General features: G+C 44.6%; 1 protein-coding gene across 1 annotated transcript in view; it reads right to left on the bottom strand.

Moving 5' to 3' along the window:
• LOC120938009 (proteasome activator complex subunit 4-like) overlaps positions 1–22,538 on the bottom strand; it is a 25,240-nt gene extending 2,702 nt beyond the window's left edge. The window contains exon 1 of the mRNA XM_040351641.1: positions 22,053–22,538. Within this exon, the coding sequence (XP_040207575.1) occupies positions 22,053–22,255 (203 nt within the window). The 5' untranslated portion in view covers positions 22,256–22,538. The remainder of the gene's footprint in view (positions 1–22,052) is intronic.
• Between the last annotated feature and the right edge of the window lie 151 nt (positions 22,539–22,689).

Genomic DNA, 22,689 nt, shown 5'->3' with positions numbered 1-22,689 from the left:
CGTGACGCGATGGATGTGACCGTCGGAAGCCTGTCAATCAAGAAGGAACGCCCAGTCCCGAAGACCCATACCCGGAAGTGGCAAAGGAGATCGCTCTCTACAACGGTAAGTAATGCTCGGATTTTAAAACAACTAGCCGATTCCCCTAGACTAAATGAGCATACATCTAAGGGTAAAAGAGCAAAAAAAAACAGCATTTATGGGTGAACTCCCGCTTTAAGGCAGTGCTGGAAAATAATGGTGGCCACACAAAATATTGACACTTTGGGCCCCATTTGGACATTTTCACTTAGGGGTGTACTCACTTTTGTTGCCAGCGGTTTAGACATTAATGGCTGTGTGTTGAGTTATTTTGAGGGGACAGCAAATTTACACTGTTATACAAGCTGTACACTCACTACACAACATTGTAGCAAAGTGTCATTTCTTCAGTGTTGTCACATGAAAAGATAGAATAAAATATTTACAAAAATGTGAGGGGTGTACTGACTTTTTCCCGAAATCTGTTGTACAGTTTCTCACAAGTGTCGTCTGATCCGCATAAACACGGTCAACTGACCGAAAGAGACAAAAGGGACATTATGACGCGGAATATCATTTGTAAATTCCCGGGAGAATTCCGGCCATCTTGGATGCCAAAGGCGGTCCAACACCATATTAGGTAATAATTTCATTCTTTGATCCGGTATTTCCATTTTTCTGTCCAACCCCTGTACTTCTAAATGTGAGCATTTGACAGATACGGAAATGAGCCTGCAGATATGACAGATTCAGGGAAGAAAACATGGAGAAGACAGACGCTAGAAGGAGGTCGCTGATTGAATCATGGCAATTTTCCCAACAGGACGGCAGAGATTTACAAACTTCCACCGAAAGCTTAAAAATCCAGAATTGCCGACATGAAAACATATGCAGGATACGGTAATAACAGTGATCAGAGCGCCAGGAGACTGACACCCACACAACGCCGCATTGTTCCCAACTAACAAAGCTGCAACAGTAAGACACCAAAACCTACCTTATAATAGGTTACATTTCTAGTCCGCCCCCAATGTACCAACGCGTCGGGCGCACATGCACAAGCGTCTCCCATCTGATCACAAAGTAGTTATAATAGGGGACGGCAAAATAAAACATTCCAGAACGGTCACTATGGGCAACGTAGTCATTATTTCACATGCGTGTGTCATTGGGGGAGATTCACTAAAACTGGTGCAGCTGTGCACGTTAGCCAATCGGCTTCTAAAAATCAGTTTGTAAAATTAACCACTTAAGACTCAGACCATTATGCAGGGAAAAGGAACTGGACCCTTTTTGCGATTCGGCACTGCATCGCTTTAACTGACAATTGCGCAGTCGTGCGAAGTGGCCCCCAAATAAAATTGGCGTGTTTTTTTCCCCACAAATAGAGCTTTCTTTTGGTGGTATTTGATCACCTCTGCGGTTTTTATTTTTTGCGCTATAAACAAAAATAGAGCAGCAATAATATTTTTAAATTTTTGCTATAATAAATATCCCCAAAAAAGATCAAAAATTTGTTTTTACGTCAGTTTAGGCCGATACGTATTCTTCTACATATTTTGAAAAAATAAAAATCGCAATAAGCGTTTTCTCAAAATTTACAGTGTCTACCAAATAGTGGATAGTTTTATTGCATTTTTAGTATTTTTTTTTTTCTAGTAATGGCGGCGATCAGCGATTATTATCGTGACTGCGACATTATGGCAGACACTTTTGACACTACCATTGGGACCATTGTCATTTTTACAGCGAACAGTGCTATAAAAATGCACCGATTACTGTGAAAAATGACACTGGCAGTGAAGGGGTGCTGTAGGGGTTAAGTGTGCCCTAAGAGAGTGTTCTTACTGTGGGGGGGGCGTGGCTGTGCGTGTGACGTCACTGATCCTTGTTCCCTAACACAGGGAACAGATGATCAGTGACAAGCCACACTAGGAAGCATGGGGAGAGGTTTGTTTACACTCACCTCTCCCCGTTCTTCCTCTCTGTGACGCGATCGCGGGACACCGGCGGCGATCGGGTCCGCTGTTCCCGCTGGGGTGGTCAAGGATAAGAGGACGGGGTGGCGATCGAGTTTCTGCATTTTAGTGCAGCTCCAGGCTGTGTTACGGCATGAATAGGAGAGACAGAAAACAATTGTATTGTGTGTGCCCTAGCAGCGTCTGGCATTAGACCAGGCATGACCAAAGTCCAGCCCGGGGGCCAAATGCGGCCCCCGTGTTGATTTAATATGGCCCCCTGGGGATTTGGATATATATATGTTTGTGGCCCCCAGGGCCACAAAAGATATATACTGTATTTATTGGCGTTGCCTTGGAGGGGACAGGGAGGGGGCAGGACGAGGGGGTCAGGGGGGTCAGATTACATGAAGAGAATCTCCTGTTTACTCAGCAGCGTCTCTATTGGAAGTCCCGTTTCCTGGGATGCCATTGGGTAAACAAGAATTCTCCTGTTTGTAATCTGTCGGCACTTGTCCCTCCCACCTCCCTCTGCCCTCCGAGGCTGCAGATGGGCATCGTTCAGGCTGCACTGATGGAAATGATAAGGCTTCATTCATGGCACATGTGAGGCTGCATTTATAGCACATGTGAGGCTGCATTGGTTGCAATGGTAGGGCTGCATTGGTGGCAATGGTAAGGCTGCATTCATGGCAACGGTGAGGCTGCATTCATTGCAACGGTGAGGCTGCATTCATGGCAATGGTAAGCTTGTGCGCGTTATATGCCGATAAATACGGTATATCCAAATAACACGCCTGAGCTCATCTCTTCACCACACACAGCCACAAAGGCAAGAGAATTTTTGTTGGGCAGTGTATTAGGTGCTCAGACGAACACACTTGGACCAAATTTTAATGGTTTAAAGAATGTCAGGCAAAATAGTCGGCCCTCACGCATGTTCACTTAATCAAATCTGGCCCTCTTTGAAAAAGGTTTGGACACCCCTGCATTAGACAGTGCGGTAAAACGCTGGTCACAACAAAAATGCATAGTAGCCCTAAAGCCATTAAAAGATGAATTGCAGGGACAGAATTTATTGCAGCTTGGACAGTGCAAGTATGCTTTTGCCAGACCTGCAGGCCCGCTGGTGAAGCAGTGAATCACTTTAAAGCTTCATTTAGACCTGCAGATGGAGGAGGAGGGGGGGGGGGGGGCACGACTCCATAGCGGCTATTACAGGCACTTCAGCCAGGGATCAGCAGTCTATAGTGCCTGGCACTGAAGGCTTCATTCTTCCCTCTCCACAGCTGCAGATTGTCATGAATAGCCCTCTGGAGACATTTTTTTCCACTGCACACAGCAGATCACAAGCATGGAGACAAGGGGTCTAGAAGGCTTTGCTTCATCAGACTCAGCATATAGCTCCAGGGAGGTGGCAGTCTCTCTGTACAGGGCTCTAGTACCTGCGCTCTCTGTCAGAATACCCGAATAATGTGGGTTGCTCGTCAAAAGTCAACTGAGCTGGCAGAGTAATCCACTGTGTATGGAAGTAAACCCTCTAACATTTTTGTTTAAAATAAAACCCTGCAAGAGAAAGGCATAATGAGCTAGTACCCCGTTTCCCTGAAAATAAAACCTACCCCTAAAATAAGACCTAGCGTAATTTTCCAGGACGACTGCAATATAAGCCCTACCCCGAAAATAAGCCCCAGTTTAAAATCCTATATCCCACTCTATTACAGTAGTACAAAATGTACAATGTGTGTGTTTCTGTAACATAAATGCAGGGAAGAGAGCTCTCCGGCAGGTCACAAAAGCGCAGAGCGGTGCTATAATGAAGGTATTTGGCACAATTATATTACAGAAATACACACATTGTACATTATATACTACAGTAATAGAGTGGATTACAAGATTTTACAAGCATTTTAACTAAGTTCACACTGGGGATTCCTAACAGAAAGGTCGAGAGAGGGGAAGAGAAGACAGCACATTACATGGTAAGACCTACCCCAAAAATAAGCCCTACTGTGTCTTTTGTCAAAATTAATATAAGACCCGGGCTTATTTTCGGGGAAACACGGTATGCATAGCTTACTAGCTCATTATGATTTACCTGAGATCGAAGCCCCCAAAGCTCTCCTCCACCACTATACCCGAGTGACTTCTGGGTATCGCGGCATGCACGCGGGAGCCATCAGTGACGGCACAATCACCTTCACCAACGGCGCGCTCAGTGCGCCTTTCGCCGTACACATCGGTGCAGACTTTTCTGCAAATATCTCCTAAACGGTGTAGGTTTAGGAGACATTTGTTGCACCTACAGGTAAGCCTTAATCTAGGCTTACCTGTAGGTTAACCACTTGACCACTGGGCACGAAAACCCCCTTAATCACCAGACCAATTTTCAGCTTTCGGTGCTCTCACAATTTGAATGACAATTACTCAGTCATACAACATTGTACCCATCTGAAATTTTTGTCCTTTTTTTCCCACAAATAGAGCTTTCTTTTGGTGGTATTTGATCACCTCTGCGGTTTTTATTTTTTGCGCTATAAAAGAAAAAAGACTGAAAATTCGGTAAAAAAAAAAAAAAAAAAATCTAGTTTCTGTCATATTAGCAGGTTATTTCTCACACACAGCATATGCATACTACAAATTACACCCCAAAACACATTCTGCTATTCCTCCCGAGTATAGCGATACCACATGTGTGCGACTTTTACACAGCGTGGCCACATAGAGAGGCCCAACATGCAGGGAGCACCATCAGGCGTTCTGGAGCACCCAGGCCAATTCTGACATTTCTCTCCTACATGTAAAAATCATCATTTATTTGCTAAAAAAATTACATAGAAACCCAAAACATTATATATGCTTTTTTTTCAAAGACCCTAGAGAATACAATGGCGGTTGTTGCAACTTTTTATCTTGCACGGTATTTTCGCAGCAATTTTTTGAACGCGTGTTTTTAAAAAAAAAACAGTTTTGTGCTTAAAAAAAAAAAAAACAGTAAAGTTAGCCCAATGTTTTTGCATAATATGAAAGATGAAGTTACGCCGAGTAAATAGATACCCAACATGTCACCCTTCAAAATTGCACACGCTCGTGAAATTGCGCCAAACGTTGCTACTTAAAAATCCCCATAGGCGACGTATTGCAAGGTATTGGAGTATTGAGGGTATTGCGGAGTATTGGGGGGGTATTGCAGAGTATGGGGGGGGGGTATTGCAGAGTATGGGGGGGGGGGATTGCAGAGTATGGGGGGGGGTATTGCAGAGTATGGGGGGGGGTATTGCAGAGTATGGGGGGGGTATTGCAGAGTATGGGGGGGGTATTGCAGAGTATGGGGGGGGTATTGCAGAGTATGGGGGGGGTATTGCAGAGTATGGGGGGGGGGTATTGCAGAGTATGGGTGGGTATTGCAGAGTATGGGGGGGTGGGTATTGCAGAGTATGGGGGGGGTGGGTATTGCAGAGTATGGGGGGGTGGGTATTGCAGAGTAAAATAAAAAAAATGATGAGTGCAATACCCCACCCCATAACTCTGCAATACCCCACCCCATACTCTGCAATACCCACCCCCCCAGGGTGGGTATTGCAGAGTATGGGGTGGGGTATTGCAGAGTATGGGGTGGGGTATTGCAGAGTATTGCACTCATCATTATTTTTATTTTGCAGAGTATTGCGCAGGGATGGCTGGATCTGTGACTGCAATTGTCACAGATCCAGCCCACAGTGCGGCGGCTGCTGCTGCCGCCCGATCCCCCCCCCCCTCCCTCTCCTCTCACACTGTACCGAACGGTACAGAGAGGAGAGGGAGGAACCGGCGTCATTACATGACGCCGGTTTGTTTACAAGTGATCGCGCCGTCATTGGACGGCGCGATCACGTGGTAAGGAGCCGCTTCCATTGGCTCCTTACCGCGATCCGTGTTGCTGCGGGTCCCGTGGACCCGCCGAGCGCCGGTGATCGCGTGTGCGCGCCCGCTCGGGCGCGCAATTGTGACTCTCTGGGAGGACGTATATTGACGCCCTCCTAGAGTTAGGTAACCGCCTTGTAGCCGTATTTCGGCTATAGGGCGGTTACTAAGTAGTTAAAGTGGTCTGTAAGAGTTTACAACCACTGTAAAAAATGTTTTTCTTTTTTTTATTTCAGCGCCCCTATGTAACAATATACCATTAAATGTACTTATTTTGCAAAATGCCTTACTTCCTGGAAACTATAGGTTATGACACAGGAAGGAGTTGACCAGCTGATCTCATTAGCACATCATCTACCCTCAGCTGGTCTACTCCATCCTGTGTCATGACCTAAAGACTGTCCAGGAAGTAAGGCAGAAGTAATCAAGCAGTGTTTTTAAACAGCTATAAAGAGTGAGGTAATCCTGCATAGAATACATGGAGTCGTTTTATTGTTGCAAAATAAGTACATTAAGGCGATATTGGTACATAGGGGAGCTGGAATACTTTGTATGAAAGGGGTCCTTAATGATGCAGCCAACACTCATTTCAGCACTCCACAGAATGAAGCTTTTACTAACCAATGTTGGGTACTGAGCTAGTCTGCTCAATACAATCTTTCAGCCTCGACCATCAAAGGAGCACAGAGCCAGCATTCAATATGTGTGCCCGGTCCCCAACCTCCCTCCCCCTTACCATTCAGCGGTGAACTTCAAAGACATGAGAAGTATTTAGAAAGTGTGACCAGGCAGCAATCCACGTCTCTACACTCAACTCCTCACTTGGTAATGTGGGCCGGGACATCGCTGAGACGTTCCAGGGATAATACAAGAAACAACGTGCATGCCACATACTTCTAATATTCGTTATGAGCTTTATACATTACACTTTCTTTTCAGAAGCCTCTATATATCAGTTTTCTATTTTAATACCCGTCGTAAGGTCAATATGAAAAAAAATGAATCCAATTACTTGTTCACTCATTCAATTACATTAAAGTCATTTTATACAAAGCCAAACAGGGGGTGTCAAACTTAATTGTGGGCTGCATCAGCAGTGTGGTTTCCCTCAAAGGGCCAGTTGTTTCGGGGGTGCGCCGAGCACAGAGAGCGCAGGGCCCGGGGGTGCGCCGCGCACAGAGAGCGCAGGCCCCTGAGGGGTGCGCCGCGCACAGAGCCCGGGGGTGCGCCGCGCACAGAGAGCGCAGGGCCCGGGGGTGCGCCGCGCAAACAGAGAGCGCAGGGCCCGGGGGTGCGCCGCGCACAGAGAGCAACCCCAACCCCCCCAAAGCTTCCTCGCATCTCTCTCCTACGTTTCCTGGCTCTAGTGCCTCCCTGTGTAGGCAGTTCTGCCTCACCTTGAAAGCTGGAGGTGGCGGAAAGGAGTTCCACCGCGTTTCAGATGCAAAACTGGGTGCGAAGGCCACATGACAAGGCCTGAAGGGCCAGATCTGACATTGTGTTTGACATATGAGAGATAGAATTAGTAATGTACCGCAACTCCAAACAGAAAATGATAATACAAGCAATTCCTGTAAGAAAGTGGTCCCTTCAGCAGTTCCCTACATCTCTACAGGACACACTAGTGATATGGGTGTTGGAAAAAGGAACCACTAAGGCAAGCGGGGGACCAGGAGATTTGACAGTGTCAGTTTCTGAGAAAAAACGGTAAGGTTTCACATAGGCGGACTTTGCCAGCGGATCCGCCTGCTCATCCCCACTGAGCAGGCACACGACAGGTCCATGTCCACTCTGCTTATGCAGAGCCCGCTTTCCTCTATGGGCAGTTGGATGTAAAAAGACCCCCTGTCCGTTTACATCCGACCCAACAGACGGATGCAGAATGGATCCCCCAGCCATCTGTTTTGGCGGATAGGATCAGATCTCTGTGGGGTAGATTCAGATAGATTAGCGGATCTTTAGATCCGCGTAATCTATCTTATTTACGATCCGCCGGCGCAAGTTTGAGAGGCTAGTTCAGTATTCAGAAAACACTTACCTCGAAACTTGCGCCAGCGGATCGTAACTCCCCCGGCGGAATTCAAATTCCACGGCTAGGGGGAGTGTAGTATTTAAATCAGGCGCGTCCCCGCGCCGATTTAACTGCGCATGCGCCGTCCTCGAATTTTCCAGGCGTGCATTGCTCCCAATGACGTCGCTAGGACGTCATTGGTTTCGTCGTGAACATAAATTCCGTCCATCCGTATTCGCGACCGACTTACGCAAACGACGTAAAATTTCAAAACTCGGCGCGGGAACGACGGCCATACTTAACATAGGATACGCCGCATATAGCAGGGGTAACTATCCGCCGGAAAAAGCCGAACGCAAACGACGTAAAAAAAAAAGCGACGGGCGGGCGTTCGTTTCTGAATCGGCGGAAATCGGAATTTGCATATTCGTCGCGTAAAAAAAAAACGAAGCGCCACCTAGCGGCCGGCGGGAGATTGCAGCCTAAGAACCGACGGTGTAAGTCACTTACACCTGTCGGATCTTGGGCATATCTATGCGTAACTGATTCTTATGAATCAGTCGCATAGATCCGACCGTCGGATCTTAGAGATACGACGGCGTATCAGGAGATACGCCGTCGTATTTCTATCTGAATCTCCCCCAGTGAGTCTAAAATGAACATGTCCATTTACATCCGATGCTCCATAGAGATGATCGGATCAGGTACACTAAAAAAAAAAAAAAAAAAAAAAAAAAAAAAAAGGGTTTTTACTTTAAAAGCATTTTTATTCAAAAAAAAAAATTAAAAAAAAAAAAAAAACACACAGCTTCTGAAAACTGCCATTTGGTACAGCTAATGCATTCCCTCCACCTGCCACTTTAAAAAGCCAAGAGCACTGAATTAACCCCTGCTGGGAAGGACAATATGAACGCTATGTGGGTATAATTGTCTTCACATTAACAACTATTTTTATGCTCCCCATTCTGTACATTCAAAAGAACTTGTAATGTTGCCGACTCTTCTAGGACTTAAACATGTGTTGGTTTAAAATCCACTGAGACACTATAACTGCTTCACCGATTTAACCTGTTCACCTCCGCATGCGTGCGCAGGGTTGGAACGGTTAGTCCGGAGGAACACTAGCGATGATGGAGGGGAGCAGGAGCTGGATGAGGACAAGGTGCGAGTGCTGCAAGAAATCAGAGGAAGTGGGTGGGGCTTCCTCGTTGGGCGTCACCCACACCTTACATTTTGCTCACTGCCTTCATATATTCGAGAATATGTTTTTATAATGGTAGTTCTCAGCAGTGAATTCATGAATGTGAACATTTGTGAACAAATATAGTACAATTAACTGCTATGTGGTACATTCTACCGACTGCTGCACACTGTGTTCGGCCAGATTCACATATGTACGAATTGGATGTGGTTTTCACCTCATGACATGCGAGTGTGACCGCGTCACACATGTCCAGGGCAGCCACTGTGCGGTGGAGCCGCGTCACACATGTCCAGGGCAGCCACTGTGCGGTGGAGCCGCGTCACACATGTCCAGGGTAGCCGCGTCACACATGTCCAGGGCAGCCACTGTGCGGTGGAGCCGCGTCACACATGTCCAGGGCAGCCACTGTGCGGTGGAGCCGCGTCACACATGTCCAGGGCAGCCACTATGCGGTTTTACAAAAGGGTTCTGTGCCTTTCTTTGTTCAAAAAATAAATCCATAGATATGCGCCAAAATTTTGGCCATCGAAACATTTCAGGCAAAAATGGTGTTCTCACCTCGGTCGTGTGTACGGGGCCTCAGATCATACCATTTGTCCATAAAGATATAAAGATATATATAAAGAGATATATATATATATATATATATATATATATATATATAAAGAGATATATATATAAAGAGATATATATATATATATATATATATATATATATATACACACACACACATACATACATACATACATATACACAGCTTTTTTTTTTTCTCAGAAAATAGGTGCAGGAACTCAACCACGACCCCGTTCAGATTTCACAAACGGTAGAAGGGTATTAACGGGGCATTAAATATCAGGAATGCATTACATACAGAGTTCAGGGGGGTTACACACAGAGTGCAGAGCTGTCACTTGTAAACACAGAAACCAGACTTCTGTGCTTACAAGCGATTGTGGTGAGCAGGCACCAAAGAGTCTGAGCCAAAGGTGGTGGAACCGAGTTCCCCCAAGTTCCCCCTGAAAAAAAGATATATATATATATCTGTCATGTTTGGTTTCCAGCCAAGTGCTGCCTGCATTTTCGGTACCAAAATTTCCATTTGGTGCTTCTCTAAAATCCATTGTTGAAAACATTAAATTACCAGTAAAAGTATCCATTCTCCAATATAAAACCAGTAAAGAAAATCTAAGCAGTGAACACCACAACACATTGCACAAGAAGCAAGAGCAAAGTCTGCCACCTAAAGATCCCCTGACACCAATGACAAGGCATAAAACACATGAGCAGTGACAGTGCAATATATGTGAGGATCACACGCTTTACAGGCCTGGATGATCCATGTACAAGTGTCAGGCTGTTACACTGACAACACGTTACACTATGCACCAATACTTGTGCTCAAGTACTCGCCGATACCAATAACTGACACCTTTGCGGTGTGATTTTCTCCCATACAAAATAAACAGGCTCAAAACGCACAGCAAAGAATCGCATGTGTGACTTAAATAGGAATGTGGTGAAATTCCTGTCCGAATCACGTGCGGTTTCCTGTAGCGCTCCTTTGTGAACCCATGCTGAATTCGCTTTTTTTTTTAGGTTTAAAAAAAAAAAATCATTTTAGGCCTGAAGATCACAATAAAACCCCCCAAACATTATATATTTTCTAAAAGCAGACACCCTAGAGCAGTGATGGGGAACCTTGGCACTCCAGATGTTTTGGAACTACATTTCCCATGATGCTCAACTACACTGGAGAGTGCATGAGCATCATGGGAAATGTAGTTCCAAAACATCTGGAGTGCCCAGGTTCTCCATCACTGCCCTAGAGAATGAAAATGGTGATGGTGCCAATTGTTTTATGTCACACGATATTCCTGCAAAAGGTCTAGGAAACAAAACATCAGTAAAAAAAAAAAAAAAAAAAAAACACAAACATTAACCACTTCAGCCCTGGAAGGATTTACCCACTTCATTACCGGGCCATTTTTTGCGATACAGCACTGAGCCGATTTAGATGACAATTGCGCGGTCGTGCGACGTTGTACCCAAACAATATTTACATCCTTTTTTTCACACAAATAAGAGCTTTCGTTTGGTGGTATTTGATCACCTCTGCGATTTTTATTTTTTGCGCTTTAAATATAAAAAACAAACAGCAATTTTGAATAAAACTATTTTTACTTTCTGCTATAAAACTTTTCCAAAAATAAATAAAATGTAAAAAAAAGTTATCACGTCTACAAAATAGGTGATAGATTTATGGCATTTTTATTCATTTATTATTTTTACTAGTAATGGCGGCAATCTGAGATTTTTAGCGGGACTGCGACATTGCAGCGGACAGATCGGACACCTGACATTTTTGACAAAAAGTCCCCTATGCGATTATTTTTCTGGTGACGGGTTCTATTTTTTTGAGACATCCAGCGTCTCCATTGAATGTAGTGCAATGCACATTGCACTGCATTACCGTATTTATCAGCGTATATCGTGCACTTTTTTGCCCTGAAAATCAGGGCAAAATCGTGGGTGTGCGATATACGCCGATACCCGCGCCGTGTTTGAATGCCTGCGACGACATATACCGAGCGCAGTACACTCGGGTACATTCGGCCAGGCTCGGCTTCACTTGTAGTCACGCTCTGTGACGTTTATGCGTGAGAAGCCGAGCCTGGCCGAATATACCCGAGTGTACTGCGCTCGGTATGCGTCGGCGGAGGCTTCAAACTGAGTGCGGGAAGCAAGGATTCGACATGAAGACAGAGCAGGAGAAGCCAGGAGGACACCACCGAGGCCGCAGACGGACGCCGGGCAAGACACCTAAAATGTAAGTAGTCAAATGTAATAAAATGTTATTTTACAGGAAAAACAGGTCAAAATTAGGGGTGAGCGCTGTACGCCAGAGCGCGCAATACCCCGATAAATACGGTACATTCTTTCCCAGCCTTGATGGATGAGGAAACTGTCAACTCCCCCTCTACCCAGCGGCACCCGCTATGCTGGCCTTGGGCCTGCAGTTGGGCAAGCAAGGCATGAGATACATAGCGGGGGGAGTGTTGTGTGTGCAGGGTAGGGGAGTGCCAGGACAAAACTTCTCATCGCCATGGCGACCTGGGGTTTGTCGAGCTCAGAGTTACATTTTAGGCATCCCCTGCAATAGAAATTTCAGTTTTGGTGAAATACTCCAAGGGTTAAAGGGTCACTAAAGGAAAAACATTTTTTTGTTGAAATGACTGTTTATTGGGTATAGAGACATAAAAGTTAACTGATTCCTTTTAAAAATGATTAAAAATTGAATTTAATCTATCATATAATGTGCCTCTAGTTTCACTTTCGGTTTTAAAGGTACATACATGAAGTTCCGGGTGAGAGGTGAGTCGGGAAGACTCACAGAACAAAAACAACAAATCCAGGGCAGTGTTTTGTTTTTAAAATGAATCTGATTGGTTCTGAGGAGTTTTAGACACACAGTAATGACAGCTTAGACCACCGTGAAAATCTCCCAGTATGATGGTTATAAGGAAACAGGCAACCAGGAAGTGTGGAGATCACAGCAGAATTACAGCAACTTCAAAGCAAAAACGAACAATGAGGACATGAAACCAGGACTGCAGTAAGGTAAAGGAAGCTATTTAGCTAAAAAAAAAAAAAAAAATTCCTTTAGTGACCCTTTAAATGCTCCTAAAAAAGGATACAGACCCTGCAACTGAACACAGAGTGCACCAGCTGATTATAATAAACCAGACCCTCCCATTCAGATTCAGTATGCATAGTGAAAACAAACAGATTTTTCTTTAGACCAGAAACAGGTAGGAATCCGCTACAAAGCATGTAAAAATCCCTGCAATGCACCTCATTCACCCAGAAAGCATGGTTTCTTTCTAAACTCTTTGAACATCCCTCTTCCCACATGAGATCTACTACAATACAAACCTTATAAATAGTAAATAATAAAACAAAACGGTTATTTTATCTCAGAACAAGATCCATCCAGCAGAAAAGGTCACACAGGACAACGAGGCACAATGACAATCAGCAGCTATATTTACCGGCTGCACGATGTATGAAAGGTCACACCGCCATAGTGAAAGTTGGAATGTAGAAGGAAAATTATTTATGTCAATGAAGAAAACAGCTATTAATGATCTGGAACAGAAGCAAACCGCAAACCACGGCTCTTCTGGAGGTCAAATATAAACATTTATTTGTACTGCAAGTTATTCCAAGAATGGGTGTAATGCAAACACGCCGTCATAACAGACGAAACGTGCCAGAGGGTGGACAAGCTTAGGAGATGCCAACACTATAGTATTAGACAGAGGCAAGCAATGTGCTAAGAAGATGGTCACAGAGCTGTGCTAGTTTAATATAAGGGGGTCCTCTGGATCCATACTTAATTTTTCCATATACAGTATCTCACAAAAGTAAGTACACCCCTCCAATTTTTTGGGGGAAATTTTATTCTATCTTTTCATGTGCCAACACTAAAGAAATGACACTTTGCTACAATGTTGTGTAGTGAGTGTACAGCTTGTATAACAGTGTAAATTTGCTGTCCCCTCAAAATAACTCACACAGCCATTAATGTCTAAACTGCTGGCAACAAAAGTGAGTACACCCCTATGGCCACTTTCACACGGGGCAGGGGAGATGTGGTGGCGGAAGAGCGGCACGATTTTTAGCGCTGCTATATCGTCGTATCTACTGCGATTTTTGCCCGCTAGCGGCAGAAAAGTGGCTAATAACGCCCGCAATGCGCCTCTGCAGGTTTCCCATTGATTTCAATGGGAAGGAGCGGTATAGCAGCGTTAAACACCCTGCTCCTATACCGCTCTAAAGATGCTGCTAGCAGGACTTTTGGAGTGGTCCTGCTACCACACTGCTTCAGTGTGAAAGCCTTTCAGGCGGTATTTAGGCGCTATTTTTACTGAAAATTTCCAAATTGGACCCAATTAGCCATTTTCCCTCCCCAGTGTCATGTGACTCGTTTGTGTTACAAGGTCTCAGGTGTGAATGGGGAGCAGGTGTGCTAAATTTGGTGTTGTTATCGCTCTCACTCTCTCATACTGGTCACTGAAAGTTCAACATGGCACCTCATGGCAAAGAACTCTCTGAGGATCTGAAAAAAATAAATTGTTGCTCTACATAAAGATGGCCTAGGGCAGTGATGGCGAACCTTGGCACCCCAGATGTTTTGTAACTACATTTCCCATGAAGCTCATGTATCCTGCAGTGTAGTTGAGCATCATGGGAAATGTAGTTCCAAAACATCTGGGGTGCCAAGGTTCACCATCATTGGCCTAGGCTATAAGAAGATTACCAAGACCCTGAAACCGAGATGCAGAACGGTGGCCAAGACCATACATCGGTTCCACTCAGAACATTCCTCGCCATGGTCAACCAAAGAAGTTGAGTGCACGTGCTCAGCGTCATATGCAGAGGTTGTCTTTGGGAAATAGACGTATGAGTGCTGCCAGCATTGCTGCAGAGGTTGAAAGGATGGGGGGTCAGTTTGTCAGTGCTCAGACCATACGCCACACACTGCATCAAATTGGTCTGCATGGCTGTCGTCCCAGAAGGAAGCCTCTTCTAAAGATGATGCACAAGAAAAGGACGCAAACAGTTTTCTGAAGACAAGCAGACTAAGGACATGGAACCATGTCCTGTTGTCTGATGAGACCAAGGTAAACTTATTTGGTTCAGATGGTGTCAAACGCTCATACAAAATAAATGGGCTCAAATCGAACTGCTAAGAATCGCATGTGAACTGAACAAGAATGCGGTGCGATTCCTGACTGATTTGCATGCGGTTTCCTGTGTGAACCCAAGCTGAAGTTACCATCACAGGCCTGGGCTCACACAAGAACAATGTGCAGGACCGTATGCAATTCGGACAGGATTCTTTGCAGTGCGGTTTGAGCCAATTCGTTTTATATGGGCTCAAATCGCAACACAAAAGGTAACGGTTTCACGTGTTGGAGCATTTGCACGAGTACTCACACAAAAGTTTAAATACAGGCATTGGTGCAATCCTACCAAATGCTGCACACCAACATGCCCGACAGTCGCTTGAGTGAAAGCACCTCTATGACGAAGCCCCCCTGGGTGGGGCGAAACGCGTTGGGAGGAACTGGTCAAAGCTTTCACTCAAGCAACTGTCGGCGTGTGGCGTCCAGGACATCTCCTAATCATCTTGATTTGTACTGTAACTGCACTTCCTCCATATTATGATGCAATGTGCAAATTGTTGGAGCCAAATAAATCTAGGATAACAAAAAAAAATTTGTGCAGTTTGAACTGGAAATGATCCATTCCAGCCGACCAGGTTCATCTATTAGAATTGTGAGATAAACTCATTTTGTTCAATTTATTCTAAAGATAAGGATTGTAATCTCATACACCTCGGCCAGAAGAGTCACACACGCCATGATTAGATCACTGCTCAGTGTTTGAAAGCCTCACTGTCCATTTCCCTTTTCCTAATGTGTTACTAAACCCCGGACTCTGCATTCACTATATTTGGTCTCCCACAGAACATGGAAATGCAATTATTTAAGTAAATATAAACTGCTAAATACCTTTTCTCATCAGCAGTATATAGCAGTCTTGTGACTTCTATTGGTGTCTGGTTAAAACTTGTAGGAGGAGTTTTCAGTCTCCCCTGACTGTTCTATGAGGCTGCAGTACCCCCGACCCTCCATATGTGCAGTGCTGATTTGTCGTGAGCTGATCACATGCACCCCCCCCCCAAAAAAAAAAAAAACAACCCCCCCATCTCTCAGGCAATATACCCCAAACTGGGCATGTGTAGAGTGTCCCCAAGGCTTTGTTCTGTCAGCAGATACATTAGGGACAGTGGAAGAGGGGGAGGATCAGAGAAGACAGTATCAAATAGCCTTTTTAGACAGTATTAACCCCTTAAATCGGATGTCCACACAAAAACCTGAACCTCCACTTTTTGGAACACTCCCCCCCCCCCCCTCCGGTGTCACATTTGGCACCTTTCAGGGGGGAGAGGGTGAAGATACCCGTATAATACAGGTATTTGCACCAACTTCCAGGCATAGACTCCCAGGGGGGTCATGCCCCTTTGGCGCTCCTGTGAAAGCACACATTTACAGTGATGATTAGGGCAATGATTATCAGTCTCCTGATCGTCAGTGCAGCCTCATCTGTACCCGTCAGGCTGCATTCACACCTGAGCATATCGTTTTCAGGCTGAAAGTCGTGCAATTTTTGCAGCGATTGATGCATTTTTGCCACGATTTTTTACAGGTCAAAAGGGCAACAATGTAAAAAGCAGAGAACTGCCTGTAATCTTCCTAAAAAAAAAAATAAACCCCAGAACTTGTTTGGGTTCAGGTATGTTGGAATGGATAAAGTCAAATCAATAATATTGTTGTTAGTAGTAATAATTTCTATTATTATTATTATTATCAACAATAAATGGAAGTGGTGACCACAACAGAGCAATGCACACACAGGGGTCACTCCACTGGAAGGAAAGGACACAAACTACAGCATTGGTAACAATCAATATTCTTTATAATAATAATAATATCATAAAGAATATTGATTATTACCAATGCTGTAGTTTGTGTCCCTTCCTTCCAGTGGAGTGATCCCTGTGTGTGCATTGCTCTGTTGTGGTCACCACTTCCATTTATTGTTGATAATATTATTATTATTATTATTATTATTATTATTATTATTATTATTATTATTATCACAAGAGAGCACACACAGGGGTCACAAACTCATGGCAACCAGCGGTAGTAATTATTGTCGTTGTCATTTTTATTACTACTAAAAATAATGATTTGACTTCCGCAAGGTGAATGTTGGTTGCTATGGATTCAGGCCCCTTCCTTCCTATGGAGTGACCCCTGTGTGTGTACATTGCTGAAATGTAGTCACAACCACCATCATAATTATTATGACTATAATAATAATAATAATAATAATAATAATAATAATAATAATACTTAGAATGACGGTTGGTGACAATAGCACAGCAATACACACACACGTGTCATCCTATAAGACTCGAGGAGCCTTAAAGCGGTTGTAAACCCAAAATTTCATCTTTGCATATCATTTTGTAGTTTTTTTTTAACAATGAATTGCCATGAGTCATTTTTTCTGTACCTGCCTCCTGTCCCTGTTATCGATATTTTCTTGAGTCATTACGTATACCCCGCATGCGCCGTGTCATCCTTCATTCCGGCCAGCTGAGACCTGGCCGGAAAGATTCAGTGTCCATGTCGGGGCTGCGTCATTTCCTGCTTTAGACGTCAGCCCCGACATCCTGCTATACTACATGCACAAGAGCGTCATGGTTACCATGTGACCTGTACGTCACATGGTACAGGAGAGCCAAACGGCAGACAGACAGCCAGTTTTAAAGTCCGTGGAATGTGTCTGAGGAATGTGCTTACACAGCGTGCTCCCGGAGGTATTGTCACTCCTTTCTGAAGCACGCTGTGATTTATTTTCTATACGTTTCCATAGTAACCGGAAACAAGGCTTGGAATGTCTCTTTACTAGTGCGCATGCGTGGGATTATCGAGAGAAGGACGTTCTGTGGGCGGAAATACAAAGCAGATTTAGATGCAAAAGACCACAGTGAAGATGGCGCTGGCGAATATACTGAAATAAGGTTTGGATTATTAAGAACATATGCTGTAAGCTAACATATTTATATATACACAAAGTGGTCATTCGATTCATACTTAATTTGCCTTTCAGAATATTATGAATATAGTATTGATGTGTGTGGGTTTACAACCGCTTTAAACGCATGGCATCAAACCGCATTTACCTTGCTGAGCTCAAACCATAATGGTTTGAGCTCAGCAAGGTAAATGCGGTTTGATGCCATGCGTTTAAGGCTCCTCGAGTCTTATAGGGTGACACGTGTGTGTGTGTGTGTATTGCTGTGCTATTGTCACCAACATAACCATCATTATTCTAAGTATTACAATAATAATAATTTGACTTTAGCAAGTAAATGCTGGTTGTCATAAGTTCCTACCCTTTCCTATGGAGTGACCCCTGTGTGTGCGCGCATTGTTGAGTGGTTGACACCACTAGTATTGTTATCATTGTTGATATGAATAATAGTAATAACGATGATTTGACTTTTCAAGGTAGATGCGGTTTGCTGCCCCTTCCTATAGAGTGACCCCTGTGTGTTCATATTGCTGAGTTGTTACCACCACTAGTATTGCTATTGTTTTTATTATTAATAATAATGATTGGAATTTTCAAATTCAATGCGGTTGCCATAGGTTACTGCTCCCTCCTTCCTATGGAGTGACCCGTGCGTGTGCATTGCATCCTTATTATGACAACACAGCAATACATACACACACACACGTCACTGCATAGGAAAGAAGGGGCAGTAACCTATAGCAACTATAATTCACCCCGAGATGTCAAATCATAATAATAATATTAGTATTATTAATAATAATAATTATTGCGATAATTACTACCGCTGGTTGCCATGAGTCTGTGACCCCTGTGTGTGCTCTCTTGTGGTCACCATCATTAATAATAAAAATAATAATTATTATTACTAAGGGCTCTTTCACACGGGCGGTCCGTTCAGGTCCGCCTGACAGTTTTTTTTTGCGGACTTGAACGGGCGCTCCGTGCTCCTCTATGGAGCCGCGGATGTCAGCGATGACATGCCCGCTGAAATCCGACCCGCCAAAGTGTGGCGGAGGAAAAACCAACTTTTCCATCCGTCTGGCGGATCGGGTGAATACAGACAAACGGTCCGTGTTCATCCGATCCCCCCTATAGGGGAGAGCGGAGAAAAGACAGGGCGGTCCCTGCACAGTGTCCGGGGTCCGCCCTGTCATCCGCCGGCTCAGCGGGGATCAACGGAGCGATCCCCGCTGAGCAAGCGGAGGTGCACGGGGTGGATCATCACTGACAGCTCTGTCCCTGCACAGTGAGCAGAGACGGACCTCTCATCCTCGGGGGATGAACAGAAGCATCTCCCACTGAGCAAACAAAGTCGGTCCATTAGATCCGCCCCGTGTGAAAGGGGCCTAATGGTTATGACAACAGCACAGCAGTGCAAGCACAGGGGTCACTCCGTAGGAAGGAAAGGGGCAGTAACCCACGGCAACCATCATCCATCTTAAGAAGGGGACCATTATAGTGGCGATATCTGTTTGTTCATCACGCAATATTTTATGTATCAATAAATGTATGTCTTGCCTGATTTTCTATTGATTTTGTATTAACCACTTAACGACCGCCGCACGACGATATACGTCGGCAGAATGGCACGGCTGGGCAGATCGACGTACCGGTACGTCCTTTACATCTACCCAGCAGTGGGTCGCAGGCACACGCCCGGGACCGCGAGACCCGATCGCCGCTGGGGTCCCGCGATCGGTCCCCGGAACTGAAGAACGGGGAGAGCCGTGTGTAAACACGGCTTCCCGTGCTTCACTGTGGCGGCTGCATCGATCGTGTCATCCCCTTTATAGGGAGACACAATCGATGACGTCACTCCTACAGCCACACCCCCCTACAATTGTAAACACACACTAGGTGAAACATAACCCCTTCAGCGCCCCCTTGTGGTTAACTCCCAAACTGCAACTGTCATTTTCACAATAAACAATGCAATTTAAATGCATTTTTTGCTGTGAAAATGACAATGGTCCCAAAAATGTGTCAAAATTGTGCGAAGTGTCCGCCATAATGTCGCAGTCACGTAAAAAAAAAAAAAAACGCTTTTTAGTAGTAAAAAAATTAAAAAATTACTAAAAATGCAATAAAACTATCCCCTATTTTGTAAACGCTATAAATTTTGCGCAAACCAACCGATAAAAGCTTATTGCGATTTTTTTTTACCAAAAATAGGTAGAAGAATACGTATCGGCCTAAACTGAGGAAAAAATATTTTTTTTTATATATTTTTGGGGGATATTTATTATAGCAAAAAGTAGAAAATATTGAATTTTTTTCAAAATTGTCGCTCTATTTCTGCTTATAGCACAAAAAATAAAAACCGCAGAGGTGATCAAATACCTCCAAAAGAAAGCTCTATTTGTCAAAAAAAAAAAAAAAAAAAGGCCACTTTTGTTTGGGAGCCACGTCGCACGACCGCGCAATTGTCAGTTAAAGCGACGTAGTCCCGAATCGCAAAAAGGGGCCTGGTCCTTTACCTGCATTTTGGTCCGGGGCTTAAGTGGTTAATAAAAATTCCACAATGTTCTTACCCATGTGAATCCATATCTATTATATCCGTACCGCAAGAGTCCGTATTTCCCTGATTTGTCTTGGGGAGCGATCTATCAAATTGTCTCAATTCAGTTACCCCCCATGTATAAAACTTTCTACCTCCAGGGGTTATTTAATTCAGTTTAAGAAGGAAAATCATCATGATCACTATTATTAGTAATAATAATAATAATAATAATATGAATGATGGCGGTGACAAATGTGCACACACCATAGGAAAGAAAAGGCAGTATCCCATGGCAACCAGCATTCACCTTGCGAAGTCAAATCATTATCACTATTAGAAGTAGTAGTAGTAGTAGTGATGATGATAATAGTGATTTTTTTTTTCGATAGTGATGGTGATAAACATCTCAGCAATGCACACACAGGGGTTCCGCTATAGAAAAAAAAAGGGGCAGTAACCCATAGCAACCCACATTCACCTTGCCGAGGTCAAATTAGTAGTAGTAGTGATGATAATAATAATAATACTAGTGGTGACCACAACTCAGCAAGGCACACACAGAGGTCACTCCATAGGAAGAGGCAGTATCCCATGGCAACCAGCATTCACCTTGCGAAGTCAAATCATTATCACTATTAGAAGTAGTAGTAGTAGTAGTAATGATGATAATAGTGATTTTTTTTTTTCGATAGTGATGGTGATAAACATCTCAGCAATGCACACACAGGGGTCACGCTATAGAAAAAAAAAAGGGGCAGTAACCATAGCAACCCACATTCACCTTGCTGAGGTCCAATTAGTAGTAGTAGTGATAATAATAATACTAGTGGTGACCACAACTAAGCAAGGCACACGCAGAGGTCACTCCTTAGGAAGAGGTAGTAACCAATGGCAACCAGCATTCACATTGAGAAGTCAAATCACCATCATAATAATAGTGACAACTCATCAATGCACAGACAGGGGGGTCACTCCATAGGAAGGAAGGGGCAGTAACCCACATACACCTTGCTGAGGTCCTCTTAGTAATAATAATACTAGTGGTGACAACTCAGCAATGCGCACACACAGGGGTCACTCCATAGGAAGAGGCAGTAACCAATGGCAACCAACATTCACCTTGAGAAGTCAAATCACCATGATCACCATTATTAATAATAATAATAATAATAATGGTGGTGACAACAAATCAGCAAGGTATACACACGTGTGCGCGGGGGGGTCACTCCATATGAAGGAAGGGGAAGTAACCCATGGCAACCATCATTAATCTTGCTGAAATCAAATGATAATTAGTAATGATAACAATACTAGTGGTGACAACTCAGCAATGCGCGCACACACAGGGGTCACTCCATAGGAAGAGGCAGTATCCCATGGTAACCAACATTCACCTTGAGAAGTCAAATCAACATGTTCACTATTATTAATAATAATAATAATAATAATAATAATAGTGGTGGTGGTGGTGACAACTGATCATCTCACACACCCCGGGGGGGGGTCACTCCATAGGAAGGATGGGGCAGTAACCCATGGCAACTATCATTAACCTTGCTGAAATCAAATAATAATTATTAGTAGCAGTATTAATACTAGTGGTGACAACAGCTCAGCAATGCACACACACACAGGGGTCACTGTGCAGAAAGGAAGTGCCGGTCGCCCATAGCAACCCCCCCCCCGTGCCCTTTGCTCCCCTTTAAATGAAGGCGCCCCCCTCTCCCCTCCCCCACTCACGTGTTCAGCTTCCTGCTCCAGAACAGGACCCCCGGCCACAGCTCCCGGAGGTGCACGGCGCGGCCCAGGCTGCTCTTGATGGCGGCCAGCAGCCGGTTGGACTCCTGGTCCAGGCGGTCAGCGTAGGGCAGCAGCCGGTTATAGACGATCTCCTTCTGCAGGCTGAATCCCAGGCGCTCCGTCCTGTCCTCCCTGGCGCCCATGGCGGCGGCGGTGCCCCGGTGCCCTCTTGTCTCCCTGACAGTTCCTTGTGCCCCGGCCTCGGACTCCTCTGCCAACTCTCACTCTGTCTGCCGGTGACGAAGCAACCAATAGGGTGGGCACTGACGTCACCCACGAGGGCTTCACTTCGTCACTTCCGCCCCTCGCTCCAAGCCGCGCGTGTCGTCATCCCGAAGGGGGGGTGGGGTCACGTGATGAGCTTCCCTGGAATGATCAAGTGTCCTGTTCCAGTCAGAGTGACATCAGTTCTAGATCATTCCTAGAAACAGTTATACGGAGTGACCAATCAGCTTGTGCATTCAGCTTTATTAATGAAAGATAGAAGCTGATTGGTTGCCATTCACAGCTGTCCTTCATGTATTACTCCTTACATCAGAGGTAGGCAACCTGGGGCCCTCCAGCTTTTGCAGAACTA

The sequence above is a fragment of the Rana temporaria genome, chromosome 4 (genome assembly GCF_905171775.1).
Source record: "Rana temporaria chromosome 4, aRanTem1.1, whole genome shotgun sequence".
In the NCBI taxonomy this organism is placed as follows: domain Eukaryota; kingdom Metazoa; phylum Chordata; class Amphibia; order Anura; family Ranidae; genus Rana; species Rana temporaria.
Note: the sequence above shows the minus strand (reverse complement) of the source record. Positions and strands in the feature narration are given on the sequence as shown.